Source organism: Prenolepis imparis, unplaced genomic scaffold, assembly GCF_030444845.1.
Source record: "Prenolepis imparis isolate NDT839.2.m4 unplaced genomic scaffold, iyPreImpa1.0 SCAF_12, whole genome shotgun sequence".
NCBI classification, from domain to species: domain Eukaryota; kingdom Metazoa; phylum Arthropoda; class Insecta; order Hymenoptera; family Formicidae; genus Prenolepis; species Prenolepis imparis.
The window spans coordinates 5,736,602-5,758,871 of record NW_028141170.1 but is presented as its reverse complement, the minus strand read 5'-3'; the positions used below and the strand labels follow the sequence as shown (position 1 = coordinate 5,758,871).

The following is a 22,270-nucleotide window of genomic DNA, read 5'->3' as shown; positions in this document are numbered from 1 at the left end:
ATGACAATCAATTGTTACACAAAAAATCGATATTAAAGACATCAATGTTCGCGAAGAGCACGGAATATAATTCACAGCTTTTTTATAACTGATAATAATAATTAATAATATTAATAACTTCAGAAAACGAAAACTATACTGAGATTCTATTTTTTCAGTCGCCAACATTCTGATGCATCTTCTATCGCGAATTTATGCAAATTTTATAATCGATAATTAGTTGAGAGGGTTGCATAACGCATATAATGCGTGCAGACGCATGCATTACCATAATCTTAAAGGTGACTCTATTATAGCACTTATTGCGAATAATCGCGTTAACAGGGCCGATGCGCCGCTGCAATTAATGCCATCGCTGCTATTGCTACGGCGCTCTGTTATCACTTCCCGACATTTCGCAGCCGCGACATTACAGCCGCCGTTAATCTTGCCAAACGAGCCCGCGGGAAATTGCAAAATTGCCGAGCGTCTTAATAAACACACGATTATTACAAACAAGTCAGGGCTATTTCAGCAACAAGAAGTAAATAAAGTAAAATATAAGATAAAGCAACTATATCTCTAGAAATAATCTTATAATGAATTAAGCATAAAGGATATCATACATATAAAATGAGATATATTAAAATATCCGAATAAAACTAAAATGTATAATATATCTAACTTTTTTACGATCTCTATGACATTTCTTTTTATTAAAATTAATTGGAAAATAAAAATTGCTAACTTATTACTATTAGAAAATCCTAATTAACATTTTGTATGATTTATATTGTAATTTTTTTAAAATATTTTGTTGCAGTTATGTGCACATTTCTCTTTGTCTGTGTTTTATTATTATTACATTGTGTTCATATATACATATATATATATATATATATATATATATATATATATGTACATACAAACATTTATGTAACTTTGAAACCTCTTGGAAGCTGGCAGGACCAAACTTTGAATAGCATTATTCGCATTTGGCTTCTTATTACGAGCGATGTAAATCGGAAATTTGTTGTAAAGATAAATAAGCTAAACTTTTATATGCGACAAAAGTTGCAAAATATATTTCACGATAAAAATCAACATTAAATGTGAATTTCGTTGCTAATATTCCTACTTCGTAATTAATGTAATGTATGTTTTCATGTATAGTGCGATACAATGTAATATTCATGCAAATATTTCATTCAACATTTTTAAAATCCCATGGATTTTCTCGAGCAAATTTTAATACCCCGTTTTTTCATCAAACAAAATAATATTAAAAAGAAAACGTACTTGGAGTTTCTAACTCATAATTAACACGCTGCATCGTGCGATAAATAACATGACGCGCTACAATTCACACGTAATATTCGGAATTTTTAATAATGCAAATTTTTATCAAATGGAACGAACATATTTCACAAAAAATTACGTAATAGCAAATACATTCCTTTTGCTTTCAAAAAATATGAATGTTTTTGAAGAAAAATTTTATACAAATTAAAGAATAATTATTTTAATAAAATATTTTTAAAAATAAAATGTTACACGCATAAGATATTTAAATAAATAAATATATATATGTATATATATATTTTTTAATTTTTATTTCATATTCGTATAAATCGTTATTGCTACCGTTACGTATTTTTCCATAAAACACGACATCTGCGCGTCGCGTAAAACATTTTCCCCTGGAGAATCCTTTCAATTAATCAAACCGACCCTCTTTGTACTCGCGATATGCTACATTCGATATTCATACTTCATCCGTCATTCTGTGAAGTTTTCCCGGCTGGAAATATCACGAGTCACGAGAGGACTAAGCCAGTCACGTTGCCAATATCGCCCGTGACAGCCCGGCGGCTTCGTTTAATTTTTATTCTCAAAAGGTGAAGCACGTGGATTCACTACGAATAGGAAGGAGAGTGACATTCGTGAAATCTTTATTGCAAGCTCGCTATTGAAGGATTAATAAGAACGGTAATCATAAATTAAACATCACCGAAAAAGACGATGCTATATAAATAAAATCATTTATTCTATTACTGATGAGGTGCATTGTTTTAAATGCATACTCTTTTCTATATTTTTCATATTTAAGTAAAGTGGACTGGATAAAATAATAATTAAATGACAATTGGACGCTTTATGTTTCTACAATGAAATGATTATAATACATGACTTTTCTCTGTATTTTGATTATAATATATAATTATATATTTATTATTATTATTTCCGAAAATTATAATACTACTTTATTTTTAATTATTTTAATTATAATTTATAAAAGGATCTCATGTTTATCAAAACTTGTTCATTTGTTTGTTTAAATGTTCATATATCTTGTTAATAATTTCTTTTCGTGCGATATCAATTATATTAATTATCTGATATTTTTATAACAGACAGGAAATCATCGGAACTAAATTTTATGAATATAACAGGTCGAACGAATCTAAAATAGTCTACCTTCATGAAAAGCAAATGAGTGGCAAGGGTTAAGCGTACACGATACAAAGTACGAGTATGTCTCGTTCACTGAACGTTCTTGTTGCTTATAAACCAAACAAATTTATCGCGCGAGGAATTAGACCATCACAAGATTTAATCTTTATCTCTTTGAAACGCACTTTTTATATGTTGTGATGCGTATATCATTTTGCGCAGTATCAAATTTAAAGAGCGCGACACGCATTGCTCTCTTATCACTTCTACTTATTTGAATTTTTATTTTTATCTGTTCGTTATGAAATTGTATAAATACAATCAAAGTTATAAATGTGAAATAAAAAGCAACTCACACATTATTGCCTACACTCTCCGATCAATATATTAACATTATGTTACCTACAAAAAAATATATTATTTTAACGCGTTAAGTTTTTATAATTTCTCAATTTTTCATTTTATAATTAAAAAAAATTGTTTTTTTGCAATTTTTAAAATTTCCTTTTCTTTGCACAAGTTATATGCTTTTAATACTAACTTTAAAAACTGTACTTTAAAAATTGTACAATAATTTTCTTAAGAAGAATGAAAAGTAGTGTGTATTAAAGGAACGAGACAAGAAAATCATGCGAAAGTAAGTACATAATAAATATCGCGCTTGCTACAGATAAACATAAAATGAATGTAGAAAATAAAAGATATACGAAATAAAAAAAAAACGAATGGGAATGAACTAGATCAATCCAATTTTTCGTGACGCGAACGATTAGCGAGTATTCACTCAAAGCGCACTGGATCGTTTACCTCTAAGTGCCGTTGAAAATCAATTTCGAAAATCTTATTGAACTGTAGATTACACTATTATGCCAATTGGTACCCGCATCTCGTTTCAATCGATCAACTTACGCTCGCTTTTCGCATTTACTGTTAAATATAACCGCAAGATATTAAATTTCACGTTTCAAGGTTGAGAGTCGTATTCAATATTATTCAGATGATTGATAGTATCATGTAATATTTTTACTTTTATTTTTCAGGTTCTTATAATATTCCAAAATTCTTGGTTAAAAATTATTTCATTACACTATAAATTGATGATAAAAAGTAATGATTTGGATATTAATGATAAATATATGTATATGATAATATTAATTATAAATGGCATGTAATCTTATGACAATAGACGTATGCTAATAAAATACTAATAAAAATAGTAGATTATAAAGATTATGTATGGTAGATAATCGCTTCAAAAATCCTTCAAAAATATGACATATCCATTATTTTGTCAATATATATTATTTCCTTATTTATTTCTCTATTTATTGTTGAATCAACTAAAAAATTCTCGTTTGCCTATCATTCAAACTCGCATTTTCCAAGTTTTCCCTGATGCATCTCCTTCGTACACTCGTCCCTTCCAACCGATCAAACTTAACTCACTCTTATGCTTGGAGCTGCTCTTCCACAAACCCCTGAAGAAAGACATCCTAGCCCAGCGCAACACCAGCAACTCCAATAGCTCCGAGATTTTCTCTCTCGTCACAATCTGCCTCGCCAGCTTTCTCCTGTTTGAAAGCTCGTCCCTCACTCACTTAAATCTCGCGGTAACAGTTCCGTGCCACGCTCAAAACATGTGAAATCGAAATCGAGCGATGTCAAGCGTTCACTACGAGTCACAAATCGCAGACGTTGTATTCAGGGCTTTCCGGAGTCCTCGGAAAGCTACGAGAAGAAGCTAAGATCAACGAAGAGACGGATAACAGCTGGCTATCGTTTAGCGGGATCTTCGCCGAGAACACCCGCGAAAACGTGTTGCCGCGGTGGCAGCGCGCCGCGATATGAAGCGTCCGGAACGGTTTATAGCGGCGCTTCGCCCTTGCAAGCGAACATGCGCATCCCCGTTCGTCCTTGCCCCGTCGCTTTCTCTCTTTCTCTTTCTTCCTCCCCCTCTTTCATTTTCTCTCCCACCGCCAGCCCGGATTCCGGTTCCGCTTCCGAACCGGGTCCCACACACGCCGAAAGGATAAAGATTATTTTCACACGTTTCGCGACGACAAACCCACGACGAGAAATAGAGGAATCGCGAGTCTAAGAATTTCGGATCGATGAAAGAAAAGATTAGAATAAGGCTTTTAGAGGGATGAACGCAAGAATGAGAAAGCTCCAAGGATCTACGAATTTTATGCTATGATAAAAATTTTGGATTGACGAGAATAAGAATAAAAAAATACTCCTTGAAAAGGACCATGAATTTCGCATCGAGATAAAAATTTTATATTAATAAAAATCAGCATGAAGAACAGTTATTTTTTACTATAGGAAAACATTTGCCTGTAACAGAATATATTTTAGATCGTAAAAGTACAATAGAGAGTATTTTAATAATCACCGCAAATAAAACCAAAGATTGGAATAAAATCGATATATTAAGAGTTCTGTGAGCTTATCAGACGATATTTAATATATAACAGGCAAATTTAATATCGGATTAAACATCGCTAAAGTGGCTCTCGTCGTACGAGCTTGCGAAGCAATTTAGTATTCATCTCCGCCGACGACATAGTCGCCAAGAAATTGATGCGTTGCTCGGGCACGTTCCAGAAACACGGGACGAAGGTCTCACCATCTAATTTCATGGAAGATGCCCGTTCTAAACTTGTAGAAATTTCGGATAATCTCGTAGAGGATAATACCCCCCCCCCTCCCATATATTTAATATATTTACCGTTTAATGTTACCGCGGATTAAAGTTAACAACGAAAATTACGAAACATTATTATCATTTCTTTAAAAAAAGATATTTTGAAGCAAAAGTCGAAATAATTGATGTCTTAATAATAATAGTATAAAGTTTAGAACTTTTGCAGAATGTTTTTTTGAAATTGTTGACACAACATTACAGTAAGAGGCCAAAAAAATTAAAAATTGTAATATCAAAAAGTTAGATGAGAAGTAAATATCTTATTATATTCTTTATCTCTCCTTTAATTCATTGTAAAATATGAGTCGAGTTAAACTCAAGTTTTCTTGTCGATTTTAGATCAGGAGAATGCAAGAGATTCTCCAGTAAGTTCGGATAATTCTGCATTTGTCAGGAAAGCGAAATTGATCAGAAGAACTGATTTCGTACGGTAAATTTTCCTACAGTGTCGAAAATCTGCAGTTAACCGAAAATTATGAAGTATGCGTGTTCGGAATCGGAATCTGAAATTTTAAATTAAATTCGACAATATATTAGATGTTCGCGTACACTTCTCCGATAGAAAAATACGAGAACGAGATATCCATTCAATTATCGTGGGTCGTTATGCGTTCGTTAGTGCGAAATTGACTTTAGACAGCGGCAGCTCGAATCGATTTCGCGTACGCTCGAAATTGCCAATCAATCGAAGGAAATCGGGGAAAACAACTGTCCACCCGCTGGGTAAATTACCTGCATCTATCAGCCGCATCGGATTACGGATTGAACTAACGCACCAACAAAAACAGAGATTGTTACGAGATAATCGTACACTGAATAAAACGGTAATTTAAAAAAAAAGAAGATCGAGACAGGAAGAGAAATTCATTTAATGTTATCAGCATTAAGTTGCGCGATTGACTAGAATAAATTATAAATATAAATAAAAATAAAATAAATATAATAGAAATAATAAATATACAAGAAAAATGCAAAATTAAAAATATAGAGAATTAATATTTTTAAAAAATAATTTAGAGAGACACGGATTTTTAATTAATGATAAAGAGAACTATAAAGAGACCTATATGTTACATTTAAATTATATTATTAAATAAAAAGAGATATTATTTATATCAGTAGAGTAGATCTTATTTAATCGAAAAAAATTCAATTAAACAAAATGTATCATATATGTTGTATAATACATACTTTATTTAGAAAATTACTAGAAGCAGTTAAAGAGAGAATTAAGCTTTAGAATATTCTCTTTCTCTCTTTTTCACACGAGAAGTAACCTCTAGGTTTGTCAAAATCGACAGAACTGGCGGCCGATGGCGCAAAAATTCGCGACGCAAAAGAAACTTTGGAGCGGGAATAAACTGCTGCGAAGATCCGAGCAAGATGATTGACGAGAGAAATTGGCACGAACGTTCTTCGAAAGCCGAGTTACAAGTTTTTGCACACCCGGCTTAACAGACATGTCGCAAAACTTTGCTTGGCCTCGCATCCCTTCTCTCATCGCTATTGCGGCCCGATCGGTTCCATATCATAGCGTTATAAATCATCAATTAAAACGGGCATAATTTTCAATGTTCAGATTTCAATGTTGCAAAAACTGACCTCCCCGAATTTACTCGCAATAATTAAAAAAATATATATATTGACGACACAAATGTCGTAACTCTCTCTACGATATTTTCGCTGAAAAAGGATTGACTACAAATTGATCAAAAAATATTATATAAAACATAGCTACTTTTGAAACATTCTGTACATAAAATCGAAAATAAATTTCATTGAAATCAACCGTTAAAGCGGTTAAAATGCAAAAGAGATATGTGATTTATTCGGCCAATGTTTTTTCAGGTAGTACGTGGAAAATATTGAAATGAGAAAATCGAGACCGACTATGAAATCGACCAGTGGCCAATATTTTTCATTAAAACGCGATGCAGAATTTTCGGAATAATAGACGATCTACAAAAAAAAAAGACCCATGCAAAAATGCTCGACGTCACAGCTGCGCTGTCTTTGCATCTCTCACGTATCTTCTTCCGCCCGTTTCTTCATTCCGTTCATCGATTGGTGCTTCATCTTTTCCTCCTCTTATCGAGGCAGTTGGCATCGACAGGAATTCTGCATTTGACAATACTTGTCGAACACGTTTCGCGAAACCGGATGACATTTTCCGTGACATATCGTAAATTCGTGTGCCGAGATAATTGAACGTTATATACGCGATTTTTAATATATTTTTATTCTCTCTATATAAAATGGATAAAGATAGAAACTTTATATAAAAGGATATTATAATAATATTCCCCATACGTGCTTCTTTCCTAGCAATATATTTTTCTAAAGAAATATAATGTAATATATGCCTGCTTATATAATATGTGTATAGTATCGAGAAACTCTGATTTCACAATTTCGTATATATCCCTCCCGAATCATAATTATATATCGATCGAGATATCTTTCATCTCGTCTCATATGATACATTAGTTGCTACTCCATTAGCTTTCCAACGACACAACTGACACATCGTCGACAGCGAGTTAGCCCCAAGTTTGATACGTTCATGAGGCACACGCACGACGCACACATGTGCGCACACGCGGTTCGATACGTCGTCGTATTCGGTCATCGGTCATGCAACGCGGTACGAATTCCATTACGTACGATTATGCGGTATTATACGTGACTCGGGGAGCTTCGCTCTGTAATTTCGAGTCCTTCTCGCGGGATACAAACGAAGCATTGTTACGCAATCTTGTGCAGATCAGGAAAGGCATTAATTAATACGATGCAAATGGAATATGGAGTATTTCGTGAAATGTTTGCCAAACTTTGTGCAACGTATATAGGAATAATTTAAAAGAGAAAAGACAACAATATATATCAAGATTCTAAAGTTTGACACGCGTTTTCGCGAAACATTTTGTATTAGAGGCCAATTCAGAACGAGAGTGAGTAAAATTAATCATTTTTGAAAAATTTATTTTAAATGTGAAAAGATAGTTATGTAGATATGTAAAATAAGAATATAGAAATAGTATTTAAAATGTGTTATTTAAAATATGACAATGTCACTACAGTTCCAAAAGAAATTTACGAAATATGAATTCGATTGACTCTAATTTGAATGCTGCATTTATCACTCTATCTTCGACCAGCACAGAATAGCATTGGCTGCTCCAATTTCAAGATATTGATCTATAGATATTATAGTACATAAGCTCGATATAACACATTTGCATGTAATAGAGATACATATATATGTTGCTCAAAGTGACCGCAATTAATCAAATATCATTACTTAATTATCATTAATATTATTATTATAACCAATCCTTAAAAAAATATGATATGTTGTCATCATTATCAATAATTTTTGGACAATCTGCAAATTTATTTCGACTCGTTATCATGGAACAAAGTTGCAGCGTTTCGATGCAAATCACTGACTACAATCGCTCTATACAATAATATATAAACTGTGAATAAATGCAGATTTTAAAAAAGCGCAACCAGCAGAAAGCGAGACGCGCGTTTATCAGTGCGATATTTTAATGAATCTCGATTTCGCACGGTAAGCGGATCGACTTGAGCGTTACTCGAGTTTTTATTAAAATTGTGCAAAAAAGTGCACAATTGCACGTTGCATCATTAATTGAAAGGACGTCTCGAAATCGTTTTTTCACGCTGTAAAAAAATTATTCTCGGATCTCGTGACTTATAAACGGCGCCGTGTTATGAGCGGATGATTATAATGCCAATCGATTATAGTCGATTATACATCGACTTATAGCCTAGTAAATGTGATTCCATTATAGGGCATTGCGTAAGAAATCGCAGTAAAACACTCTATCACGAAATACAAAAGCATGTAGCATGAAAATAAAAAAGAGTTTAAACTTCCATTTAACGAGTTCTTAGAATAAAAATTTAAATAATGTTATAAAATAATTTTACTTGAATTTATTATATTTCTAACAATTTAACAAATCGCAAAAGCATTCAAAAGTCAAAGAAAGTTAAGGAAAAATATTCGTACAATATCAATGTTTATCAATTAATTTGTAAAAATTAAAAATACATATTGAATTATATTAAAATGTTCAATGTTATAAATGTAAAACATACTATAGAAAGACATTTTTAAATGTTTGTTTAAATACCACGCAGTTAAATATTATAAAAATGTGAAAGTTTAGAAAAGTAAAAATTCCTCGAAAATACATGTTACGAATAGATCGAAGTATGAAATTACTTGTAATTCCGTTTTTAATACCGTTTAGGCTATTCAATATATTCCTTCTTCTTACTAAGAAAATCATATGACAGAAAGCCGAGAAAATCTACCGGATATTGGCCATGGATTCTAGGCTATCGCAAATGAATTCCACATCCGCTTTGATGTAAGCGAAGAAACGGATCCTTTCGTAACTCCTACAGGTGAGATCCAATTCTTTACTCGTCGAAATAATCTAGATTGGCAAGCGGGGGAGGGAGAGAAAGAGAGAGATTCCGACGACGCGCACTATCCCGATCTCTTTGAATAACCCGAACTCTTAGGCATCGCCTGTATGCGAACTATGCCAGTCATTTTGAGAGCTTCCTGAAGACTGTACGGCTTTTACAACGCGATCCTCGCTATATATAGAGTATACATATACATACATACACATATATGTATATATGTATGTATATAATTCGCCATTTTTTCTTGCTTTTTTTCGTATGTATCGAAAGTAAGATGAATTTTCTATGGAATGTTCGGCACAACGTACCTGGCAAACTTCATTTATGAATTCTTTGAGGAACTTAAAGCCGATTTTTTTTCCTTAATAAAAATTTAATTGAAGATGCCAGCTTTTCCTATAACTTTGTAATTTTTCACATTAAATATTTTAAAAGAATATATAGAGTTCTAAAAAATTAGGCAAAATTCATAAATGTAATTTATGCAAAAGTTTTGTATAAATTAATTATAATTTTTTTAAATTTTCTTTTCTTTAAACTTTAAATGAACGCGTAACGCTATGGAATATCCAGCTTCATTCGTTAGAGCAATGTAAACCGAGCACGTCGGTTCGCTATTATGCTACATGAGTGCCTCAGCATTTCTCTATTATCGCGTACATGTAGGATATCCGAGCTATTTCGCGATTATTGTAGAATGCACAATTCTATAGAAGATATACAAAATACATCGTGTTCATGACGTGACTGCAATAATCACTATTAAGCATATTTTTGAAATATGTAATATTTAGAATATACAGTATATAAATCATAAAAAAATTTAAATATATTTTTACTTTAAACATTTTTTAAATTTTATAAATAATTAGTTTAGAGAATTATATATATTTATACGAGTTTATATCTTTCATAAAAGAGAAATTAATTTCAAACTAAGTTTTATCGCAATTAAATATTTTTTAATAGGTTGATGATTATAACATTTCTACATTTTTGTGCGATTGCGGAATGTCCATAAAATTGAAATATTTCAAGTAAGCATAACACATCGAAATGACCAATAGCATATACATCGCATATCATAAATCTCGATCATTGAAGGAAAATTCAAGATTTTAATCTTTCACATTGTACTAACGTGGATCGTAACTTAAGAAGGTATTAGAGGAGCCATCGATAATTAAGTGAAGATTGCACGAACAAGAAGAAAAAAGGAGAAGGATAAGAAACATGAGATGAAAGTCTCGAGAGAACTTGCATCAGCCTAGCATACGCAACAAACGCGTTCTCGTTTCTGTAAGTATGTGTGAATCGCGTGTCTTCCTCCAAAGGTAGGCGCCTTGAAACCGAAGACTAACTACTCGATCTAAGTTATCATCAACTATATTGTCTATGTTATTCGACACTTTTGCAATTACAAACATAGATAACACACACACAAACAACACACATATAGAGATATCAGAATAGTATTTTTAAAAATCTAGTGAAGAATATAATAAAATATAAGAATTTTGTGTGTAAAACAAAAATAATAAAAGATATAATAAAATAATTTCAAATATGATAAAAATATTTAAAATAAATTTATTATTTTTCAATTAAAATATTTTACCGCGATTTTTATTTTTAAACTTTCTAATTTTATTTCTTGACTTTTAATATTAAAGAAAGGAAAAATTTTCCTAATAAATAATTTTAAAAAGTTTCGAATTGTTTTATTATGAGGTAAGCACTCTGTAAGAAATTTATATAATTCTGATTGTGAGCTAAAAAATAATGATATAATATGCATATTCTATAGAATGTCATATCTATCTCGCACATCTTCCTTCACAAAATACGAAAACAGAAGATTTTATCTTCTTACTGAACAAAAATATAAAGTATATTCAACAGACTGAAAATAAAATAAATAAAGCATCTATGTGCAAACACAATAATGCATTCACGCTAAGCTGCTCATCTCTAGGAGCTAAGAAGAGAACTCAGGTCTATCATAACTGATTCTCTCATCGTATTTCATCTTCTTTCGCTCTCTCTCTTTTTTTCTCTTTCGTCACTTTAATAGTACCACTGCTGTGAATGCTTTTCCTTTTGCAATTCGATCGACAATCGTCGTTCTTGTTTTACAGGCATTATTTTTTCGCCGCTTTTTCATTTTCCTTGTCTTTCCTTTTTATTTTTTTCTTCGGGGAAGCTTTTCTCCTTTTCTGGATCTGCCCGATTTCGACTGGCCTTGATCCAGTCAAATCTCAAAGTCGGAAACTCTTCAAGAGACTTCTGATTTTCAAAGAAAAATACTGTTCGACTTTTTCTTCGGGTTTTCAGAAACTGCGATCGAGAAAGATAAGTCTTTCAATCGATAGTCTCATAAACTTAATCCACGATCTCTCGATACGTTAAAAATTTTGCAGTTTCTTCACAATAATTACTATATGTACATACATGTACCGAAAATGTTCAAAACAATTTAGAGAATTACGTTTTGTTGATTTAATTATTTAAAATATATCATTTATTATATGTATAATCTCTTGTCTTCTATCTCTTTTTTATTTAGACATAAAATATTGATTGCGTTAAGCATTGCAATAAATAATTAATGAATTATTGGAAATTATCTTTTTCTCGCATGTTCATAACTCGTAAGAAATGATAGCTCGTCGTCCTTTCCATAATAATCCCGTTTAATGCATAGAAAAACACTGCTTCTTGTCCTATCAACGACGCAATTAGGAGAATTTCGCTTGCAAACGAGACAGGAGCGAGATATTCTCGACATCTCCACCCTTGTAACACCTGCTGCTAGTAGTCGACAGCTGAAATCAAGGCGATTGCAGCCGCTCGCTGTTTTTTCGATACCTGTATCTTGCATGAATTAACCCGATTAATATGCGCTTTTTCCTATATACTTTAACTCGTTATCCTCTGCATGCTGATTAAACGGTACCGCTGATAATAATAAATTAAACAAAAATTTTGAAGGGCAAAAATACTATTTCGACAATCACAAGACTAATTAAAATTTTGAAATAAATTAAATAAAATGACAAAAAAGTATCTTTCCTTAAAATCGATAGCATCTAATAGCTTCCTAATATTGTTATTCATATATATAATTATTTTCTTGCATTAATTATTTATTGATTAAAAAATCATATATGTGCACGTAGTATAATAAAATAAATTTTCAACAAATTTTTTTATAGTGTCTTTCCTTTCTCTTACTCCTAAATTTCCCTTCGTTTTTTCCGAGTGATTTTGTCTCGACATCGAATCGATTGTCGAATACAGAAATGTACATTGTGAATTCGTGTTATCCGAGCACAAGCATGTAACTTTAGGTAGATACGAGCAAAGAAAAATTTATCTCGAACGAGAAGGAAAGAAGAGGAGGAGGCAGAAGAAATTCACTGGCAAAATAAAAGAAAAATTTGCGACCGTTAACCGGCATAAGTGACCGCGTGTATCGCGTGCATATCAGAAAGAGATCGAGAGAAAGAGAGAGGAGGAGATACTGTCAGTCCCAGATCGGCTGATGCAAGTCCGGCATGGATTCTCGCGATGGAAAAGCAAGGCACGCAAAAGAATTCAGGGTTAGTGGAAGTGTGTAAGTATAACGAGTCTCGCGAGTCTGAAAGAGGAAGGCCGATTACTGTCACGAAAAAAGAGAGAGCGAGAGAGAAGGAGGGAAGAGAGACATAATTGGGCCCAACGGCAATGCATGCGCTGGCTGATGCAACAATCGGGCCTCTGGCTGGCATTTCTTTGCCGCGGAATTAGTCACTCGATGCGATTAAATGAATTTTGCCGTCAAGTTCCTAATAATGTATTTCTAATAACGTATATAACGTTACGAATGTAATTACTTTTAAAAAAATGGTACTCAAATCTTTACTGTTTTTTTTTTTTCAGCATATAAGACGACTTTACAATCGTGTGACAAAAAAGGTGGAAGAAATTTAAATCTTTGCTAAGGGGATTCATGTTATAAAACATAATACAATATAATTGAATATATATAATAATTTTTTTCTTGCTTTTAACACGATGAAGCATTATAAGAATAAAATAGTGCAGTTAAATAAAACAAAATTTTTATCTTTTAATTTCTCACAGAGAGTAAGTTAATATAATTATTTATAAATGATTGTTGAAATAAATGAAGCTGTTGTAAATTCAGATCATTATTTCAAATGCATCACTTTATTCGAAATATTTTCAGTAGGAAGATATCACAACGCTAACTGTATCTTTATCCTTTAAAGGAATATAGTGCAACGTTTCCACCGACCGCGCGATCGGAGGCAGAAAAGCATGCCTCCCATTCTTCTTCGTTAGAATGTAGACGCGAACATGCTGAAGAAAAGATACCACGCGAATAGATCTGCCTTTCAGGGGCATGCAATAAAAGAACTTGAGTCACTATTATTTGGCAAATATACAACAAATAAAAATTAATAAAGATATACATCGAACAAATCATTATACAATAATTGTATTACATTACGAAATATTGTAAAATAAATAATATTTCTTTTTGATTCAATAAATTGAAAGGAAAATTCCAATATCTTCTGCACAAGATTTAACGGAGAAAAAAAAATCTTCAGAAAAAAGTATTTCGAGAAGAAAATATCGCGTGGTAAAATCTCTCTCAATGACATCTTGTAATTGTTCGAATCTTTTCGATTTTCTGAATATTATATCGTTTATTCGATTTTGGGATTGTATTATTTTCAAGAGATTGTATCACTTTTCAAATTTTAACGCGCGACCACACCCAAAATTCCTGCGTGCGTCCCTGCCGTCTTTGTTTCCATGGCGAAGAGTCTCGTGTTCCTGAAGAGCTATGCAAGAGCCGTAAATCTCGCGGTGGCGAAAGGCTCGAGAACGCTTTTTCCAGCAGAAAAGGCGAGAGAACGAAAAAAAGAGGCGGGAGAAAAAAACGTGAAGAAAGGATCGGATAGATAGAACAACGGGTGGGAAAGGGCCAACTCTCGCGCGAGTTTTGCCGCGAAAATCAAGTAATTTCTCGGGGGACACCCATGGTTCGCCCTGTCCTGCTCTCGTTTCTTTAACCCCGAGAAAACGGTTATCGTTTTACCCGGTCTATTCGCGAGCACGAAGGGAGAGTTGGTCGTCGCGACAGGATCATTGGAAAAGCGGCAACTAGGGAAAAACTTTAACACAGGGTCGACCCTCACAAGATTAACGAAACGTCGGCGGTGTCCGCGGACCACTATGTAATTTTATCTCGTGTAGGCGAGAAAGTGATGTAAAAAAGAGAAAGTGATCTTTCTCGTTGGAAAATATTCCTTTCTTTTCAGTTTTTTACCTCATTTTCAGTTGCGTTTCTCCGGAAAGTTTCGGATTGAAATTGAAATTTTTGATATTGACCGCGTATATTATCGATAAAGATGACGCGTTTCCTTATTTTTCACGGTGGCATCATCATTTCCATAACAGCCGTTTATAACCGAGTTCAACGACAGTTGGAAGCGCTCTTTATAATTCCAGGCACGAAATCGCACCGAGAAAGTTCTTTATTTTCCTATCGGGAAATGTAGCAGGAACGAGGTCAACTCGTGCTTACATGTTCGCGAAAATCGACAAGAATTCATCGATCAAAGTCCGCATTAAAAGCTTTCTCATTCGTCACTTCACGACTGAAATCGTGTATCGTTATACATTCATGTGCACGAAGTTGAGATAAAAAAAAAGTAAAAACTAACATAGATTTATGTTCACGAAAACTTTCAGCATAATATTTCAACGCTAACAAACAAATGGTGCACTTAGTGATGCAGTAATGTCATTTTTTCTACGATGCGCTTTACTTTCCGCAGTTCTAAATAGATTTTGATAAAATAGACTAATATAAAATACAATACTTATTTCATTTAACATTTTAATATTTTATTAGCGTTAATTAATATTAATAAATTTTCAATATTTAAAACATACTTTTTGTAGAAATTTAAAAAATATAGTTTAAACATAAATATATTAAAATTCTGTAAATATATATGAATGTACTATAAATATAATTTTCTACGTACAATCGTTCGTTTTATACTTCATCGTAGAACTGCAGACAATTGGTACTCGTGAATATCGCGGACAGTATTCGCGAGAGATTAATTCCGCGTGAAAGCTCGAGAATTTTCCATAGCAAATGCACAAAAAATTATACATCCCAAACGTAGCAATTCTGTAGCAATACTGAAATAATGGAATTACGACAGATGTAGAAAAATGAAAGCAGCGAATGTAGTAATCCAGTGCGCTTGTGTGATCTCTCGTGGAGAATCTTGCAAGGAGCGCGAAAAGCTCGGCGCGCGTGATTCATAATCGAGCACTCTCTTCTTTTTCATTCACGAGCTTACGAGCGAAAATACGTCGTCGACTGAACAATTTGCCGGACAATTCGCGAAAGTTATTTTGCAGATAAAGAAACAAAGAGTAATACCTCACGAGGGATATGAAAGATCCGACAAAATTTCGGGACAAAGGATGAAAGCTCGTTATACATCACGAGCCTGGAAACAGTTCCTATTTTATTCCTAATATGTTCAAAAAGCGGAATTCCCGAAACAGATAGTAAAAAGTTAAAGTATATTAATGCTGAAATATACTTGATCTAAAGTGACACAAGTTACTCAAATTTATTATTTTCAAATATAATAATTTTAATATTTTAATTTTCTAATAATTTAATATTGCATTATATATATATATATATATATATATATATATTGATTATTATTTAATGTAATGACAAATGATAAGTTATATACAAATTTATTAAAAAATATTTTAATAATCTTGAAATATTGGAGAGAAAGAGACAGAGAGAGAGAGAGAGAGAGAGAGAGGAAACAATATATTTTCTTAATATCAAATCTTGATATTTTACAATTTTAATTTTTATATTAATTAAATTAAACTTTAAATTGAAAATTCGTGCATTTATTCTTTATTCATTTATTTTATTAGAATTTTATTTACTAGCTAAACTTAGTTCAGCAAAATCCTTTAACTTCAATTCTTAAATAGTTTCATAATTAAAATTTTATCTTAAAGTTTGCTAAAGAACGATCATCTCTAAATTCTCAAAGAGTTCAACTTTGCTATACTGTGAGATTCACTTTTATCTTTTTTTTCGATTCGCTCTTTCTTCATTTCCTAATTTCCGCCTAAAGAAACGCCGACCCAATTTTTTCTCAACAGTTTGAAAGATGCCGTTCATATATCTTCGAATGTGCCAACGTTAAATTAAATTCGTCGATCCCGGTAACAATATATTCCGCGTTTTTGTACACACACTATCGCAATTCGAATATATCTCCGAGCGACGATCTCGTAATACATACTAATTCCTCCCCCTGCCTCCTCTTTTTTGGTTCACCGCGATGCTAACGAGACCGATAGATATATAAATGGCGCATGTTGAATAATCAGTAATTTCGCGTATTAACGAAAATTTCCGAGAGTTCTCGTACGATTATAATTGCTCGTTTTATTAGTGCCGAACATTAACACATGCCGAGGATTTATTTATGATATAGCGAATGTTATAAAATCCCGCCAAAAACTGCTTTCGGAAGTCGCTTTAAATTATATGGTGTTCCAATTTTTATAAATATTTGTCAACTATGAGAACAATGTTGAGAAAAAATATTTTTAAAAAATTAGAATATTTATACAATTAATAATATTAATATTAATAATTTCCTATTGATTTCCCATTTATTATATTTTTGAGCCTATATTCCGCTTAATATTATTTCCGGTAAATATTGATTTTCGAGATTTCATGCTTCCTCGTAGAAATTGTTCATTCCTGATATTCTTAACATTTTTTTCTCTTTTTAATGCTTTTGAGTTAAGTTAAAATGATACATTAGTACTTTGAGCCAGTTAAAACTGAATATTGAATGTAAATTTAACTTACATCAGACAGAACTTCGTACAGTGGATTGAACTTAGATATTGATAAAATATGTAGCAATGCGCGTAGAAAGAAAGAGCGATTAAATAATCTATGTTAATTTGTCTGATCAGTCTCACGACCCGCAAGTTTAGACGCGTATTTTATAGGACAACTTTCGCAATTCAGAGCACGATAAAAAAACGTAAATATTGTGCGACGCAAATCTGTCGAAACTTTTTGCAACCGGGTTTGTAATACGAAGCTGCATACACATATATTGAACTTGACACCCCGTGCGCGATTCGAACTGTATCAGCTGATTGTGAAGCCTTCGCGAGTTTCTGTCGAACAAAGATCAATCCCGATTCTTTATTATGAACGTTATCGGAGAAATATATACATGTAAATTGCATAATGTTGCGAGATAGCGATGAACTATGCCATCATTCGTATCGAACTAATTGCAAAATTTGCATATAAATGTATATTCGAAATACTAAATAAATCTTTTGTATAAAACAAAGTGTAAATAACATGTTCTACATAATTTAAATGTAAATCACACACAGTATAATTAGCCGTGATTTAAAAAAGATCTTCATTTAAATTATATAAAATATATGTTTTATGTATAATATATATAATATATTTAATAATATATTTTATATATAATTTTTATATATTTAATAATATATTTTATATATAATTTTTATATATAATATATTTTATAATATAAAATATTACATATTTATATAAAATGTATTTAAACCTAATTTTATAGAAAAAAAAATTATTTATCGTAATTAAATCTATGATTAGAAGATTTTTTTAGATAAAATAGTTTTAGATAACATTAGGCACATAATATACCTATTATTAAATTGTATAAGTTTGAGAGATATCTTAAACTTTTAAATAACAATATATATTTTTTTCGAGAAAAATTTGAAAAAGAAAATATACGCAACATATGTCAATTGCATGAACTTATATCGTACGGTAAATTAATTAATATAAAATAAATTAATATATTAATATAAAAATATGAGCAATTTATTTTATAAAATGCAACGCTAAATGAAAGGTTAATGGCCTGTTGTCGATTACCATTTATACCATCCTAGCTCCCTGCATTATACAATGTAATAAAATTACAATGTATTCGCTTGTGTTATTTAATATGCAACGATGCGTATCGCTTTTCCGAATTTAAAAGTCGCCCGAAGCGTAATAATATTTTGCAGTGTAATCGACGCGCACAGATACAATGATAGGTGGATGCAAGAGGCGGATATAAATTGCACAATTTCGCGTCGCGGGCACGGCGAAGTACACCATTATTTATCGTTAGTATGATATAAAATCGCCTCATCGTCCGCGAAACGCGGCGAGCGAATAAACTCGGCTTCTGCCCGTTATCTATCTAACGTGCACAATCTCGCGTGTGCAAGAGCGATATCAATCTTTCTTGCCTTGAACGAAGAAAAGCCTCTGTCGCGAACGCACTCGCGCTATTTCACTTGCAAGATGTGAAAAATTAATCGGTTCGCACTTTCGGAAAAAATTGCCGCGATTTAAAATGAAAAGATTAGACGCTCAATGAAAGATGAATCAGTTTTCAGCTGTTGATCTAGAAATTCTCTTAGACAATATATTACAACTTTTTCATATTTTTTGTAAATTAAAATTGTTTTCTCAACATCGCGATAATTTAATTCCTTGAAATGTAAATATAATTTTAGGAAAAAAAGATACATTAAAATAAAAAAACATTAAAAATATCAGGAATTTTGCAAGGAAAGGAAATAGATCTATTTAATGCAATAGAGTTGAAATTGTAACTCTTTATAAACTTTAAAGAAAAATTAAATACAGTTGACGGAGTTTGATTTTTCTTCAAAAATAAAAATTAATAAAATTTCTAGAAGAAGAAAAATTATCTAAAGAAAAGCAAATACTCATCGAATCGAAAAATATAACCAAACAAAATTATAGCGAGTCGAACAGCGGAGTACACAATGAATTGTAATGTACTTCCGTACACCTCGACGGTGTAGGATAAAAGGATTAAGGTTAACGATACCGAGATGTGCATGAAACCTCAATTTTGTCGGTAAATCCTTCTTCGCGGCGAGAAACCGAAGAAAGCTCTCTGCTGCTGCCCGAAGAAATCGAGCAAAATGTACGATCGGAGGATTTGAAATTTTCCAGCCACGACTGGCTGCTGTACCCCTAAACATTTACAGCCCCTAAGCTATCTGCACTGAACTTTTCCACAAACGTGACTTCGGATTTCATCGCCGTTTCCATCCGCTATGCCACGCTATGCTATCTCCACAGGACGGAAAAATTTTAAACTTCAAGCTTACGGAAGATTTCAAAGGGAATATAAACCGTAAACTAATCGATGACATCGATAAAAATAATATTTTTTAAAATAAATTTGATTTTTAAATACATTTAAAAATTTTGATTTTTTGATTCAATATTAAATATATTCAATCTTTTTCAGTAATTTAAAATTTTGAAAATAATCTCAAAAATAAAAAAAATCTCTCTTTCTCTTTTGATAAATTGTCAATTTTTAAATTAAAAAAAAATTAATATTCCACATTAATTTATTCGTGTTCAAATTCTTATTCGCTTCTTATTTAAATTTAATACATTAAAACTCGATTTTTGCAGGAACCACTTTCACAGTAAACGGTTCATATATTTTTTCATTTCCTTCTGCTTTTAATTCGCGGATTGATATAAATTGTTCCTCGTGATCATATTGAATTTAATTAATTCTACTTTCAAGCATAATCAATAGAATTTTCATTAATTGATACTTTACCATCCTGCCTTTATTTACCAGTGAAATTTAATTAAGCATGGATGCAGTTCATGCGTTATCTTTTATTGATTTTAGTTTATCCTCTCATTAATATATGTATATATGTATATATATATATATATATATATATATATATATATATATATATGTATGTGTGTGTGTATGTATATATATTGAAAATATTAAACGTTATTTTCTGTGACTATATTTATAACACAATCGACCCTCGTAAAAGCACGCGTACATTAAATAATGTATTTCTTACTATTACTCTTTACTACTGCCGTAAAGGTCGCAACTCTTTTCAAGAATGAGAAATGAATTTTCGTCGCATCACAGACAGATACACAACACACGCCATATACACCATATGGCGTGGTTGGCCGAAAAAGACGGAAATTTAGCCAGGGAAATGATGGACGTGCGCGCTCTTCCTCGTGTATTTGAATAAACGTCGACGCCAGATGATGTAAACCTACGGGCGTGCATATGCGCGAGCTGTAAATTTGTCGGTCGGTACACTGAGTATGCGCTACGACGCATCGTTGACATTGTGTCACCAGAAAAATGAAGGCATATCCCAAAACTTGTGCTTTGGAAGAATTTCAAAAAAAGACTGCGAGAAAATAACCCGAAGTATATGAGCGGATTTTTCCGTGCGATACGTCGTGATATATTTGAATTGGTAATTTTGAGGAAAAAAGTCTTCGTATTTTCTTTTATACCTTTTATGTTTTTTTTAATTTCTAAAAACTCACTCTCTATATATAATATTTCAAAAAATTACATAACTACATGCGTGCCAATCTATTGATAATAATATAATAATTATAAAAATAATAGTTCGATAATAACTTGACAACAATATTTCCTGGTGAATCTTTTGTCGAACAAGAATATAAAATATCACGCAGGAGAACAGAAAAAGAGATTGAATCTTTAATATTTTGCATAAACTATTTCGCATTAAGAAATCTACTTTCTCGACTTTCTAGAAGAGATATACTAGCATCTCAAAACTTTCTTAAAAATTCCAAGAGTGTGCATATAATCATGTCAAAATAATTAAAAATAATCAACGATGTGTTTGTTTAAAAAGAAGAAAAAAAATATCGATAGATACTAAAATAATTGATACAACGTTCGTGAATCCATAAACGATACCTGCCAAATCGAACGCGAGCGAGATTACGATCAATGAACTACTGTTGGGAAAGTGAGAACTGCACATAGTTTTATTATGTAAAGCTATCGGGGAACGGGGAAATAAAAATTACATGGTGCAGAGAAATTGCGTAGGAAACTACGCAACGCACGAAAACGCCGAATGTATAAAATCGGTTCGTGAAGAATAAAGCAAAAAAAATACATAGAAATTCACAGACGCTTAACGCGGTTGTTAGTGAAAGGAAATTGCGGACGATAAAGACGTATAATTAAGATGTTGCGGCGTATATTAGACACAAATAAAAAAAATCCCACTTGGAGAACGCTGTTTCCAGTCAATTTCGTTGATCTCAAATATATTCCTCAATTAACTTTTTGTAGCATGAATTATTGAACTTCTCCACGGCAGTATAATAATTATTATTAATAAGTCATCTTTGTCTTAAAAGAGAACAGATGTGTTGGTATTATATTTAATTACGTTCTTTCATTCATTGGTTTCTTTTATTGAATTCGCGCTTATCACTAAAGAATCATGAAAATTAAAATTTTTAGATGTTATCTTAATTTTTTTCTAAATTAATTTTTTTTTAAATTATAAAAATATGAAGTTAAATTTTAAAATTATTATGAAAAAAATATTAGTGTTTTTATTAATTGATCAGTCTTTTCCTTTAAAAAGATCAATATTTTTCGAGAATATATTTTGATTTCA

The 22,270-nt window shown here is 31.9% G+C and overlaps 1 protein-coding gene across 3 annotated transcripts in view; it reads right to left on the bottom strand.

Annotated features, from left to right (window-relative positions):
• LOC145943681 (uncharacterized) overlaps window positions 1–22,270 on the bottom strand; it is an 80,066-nt gene that overhangs the window by 41,493 nt on the left and 16,303 nt on the right. The window contains exon 1 of one of the 3 annotated variants that reach the window (XM_083051424.1): window positions 3,880–4,270. The exons of the other annotated variants lie outside the window; for them this stretch is intronic. Within the exon in view, the coding sequence (XP_082907550.1) occupies window positions 3,880–3,925 (46 nt within the window). The 5' untranslated portion in view covers window positions 3,926–4,270. Of the gene's footprint in view, window positions 1–3,879; window positions 4,271–22,270 lie in introns of those variants that run through there. 3 annotated transcript variants of the gene reach the window in all.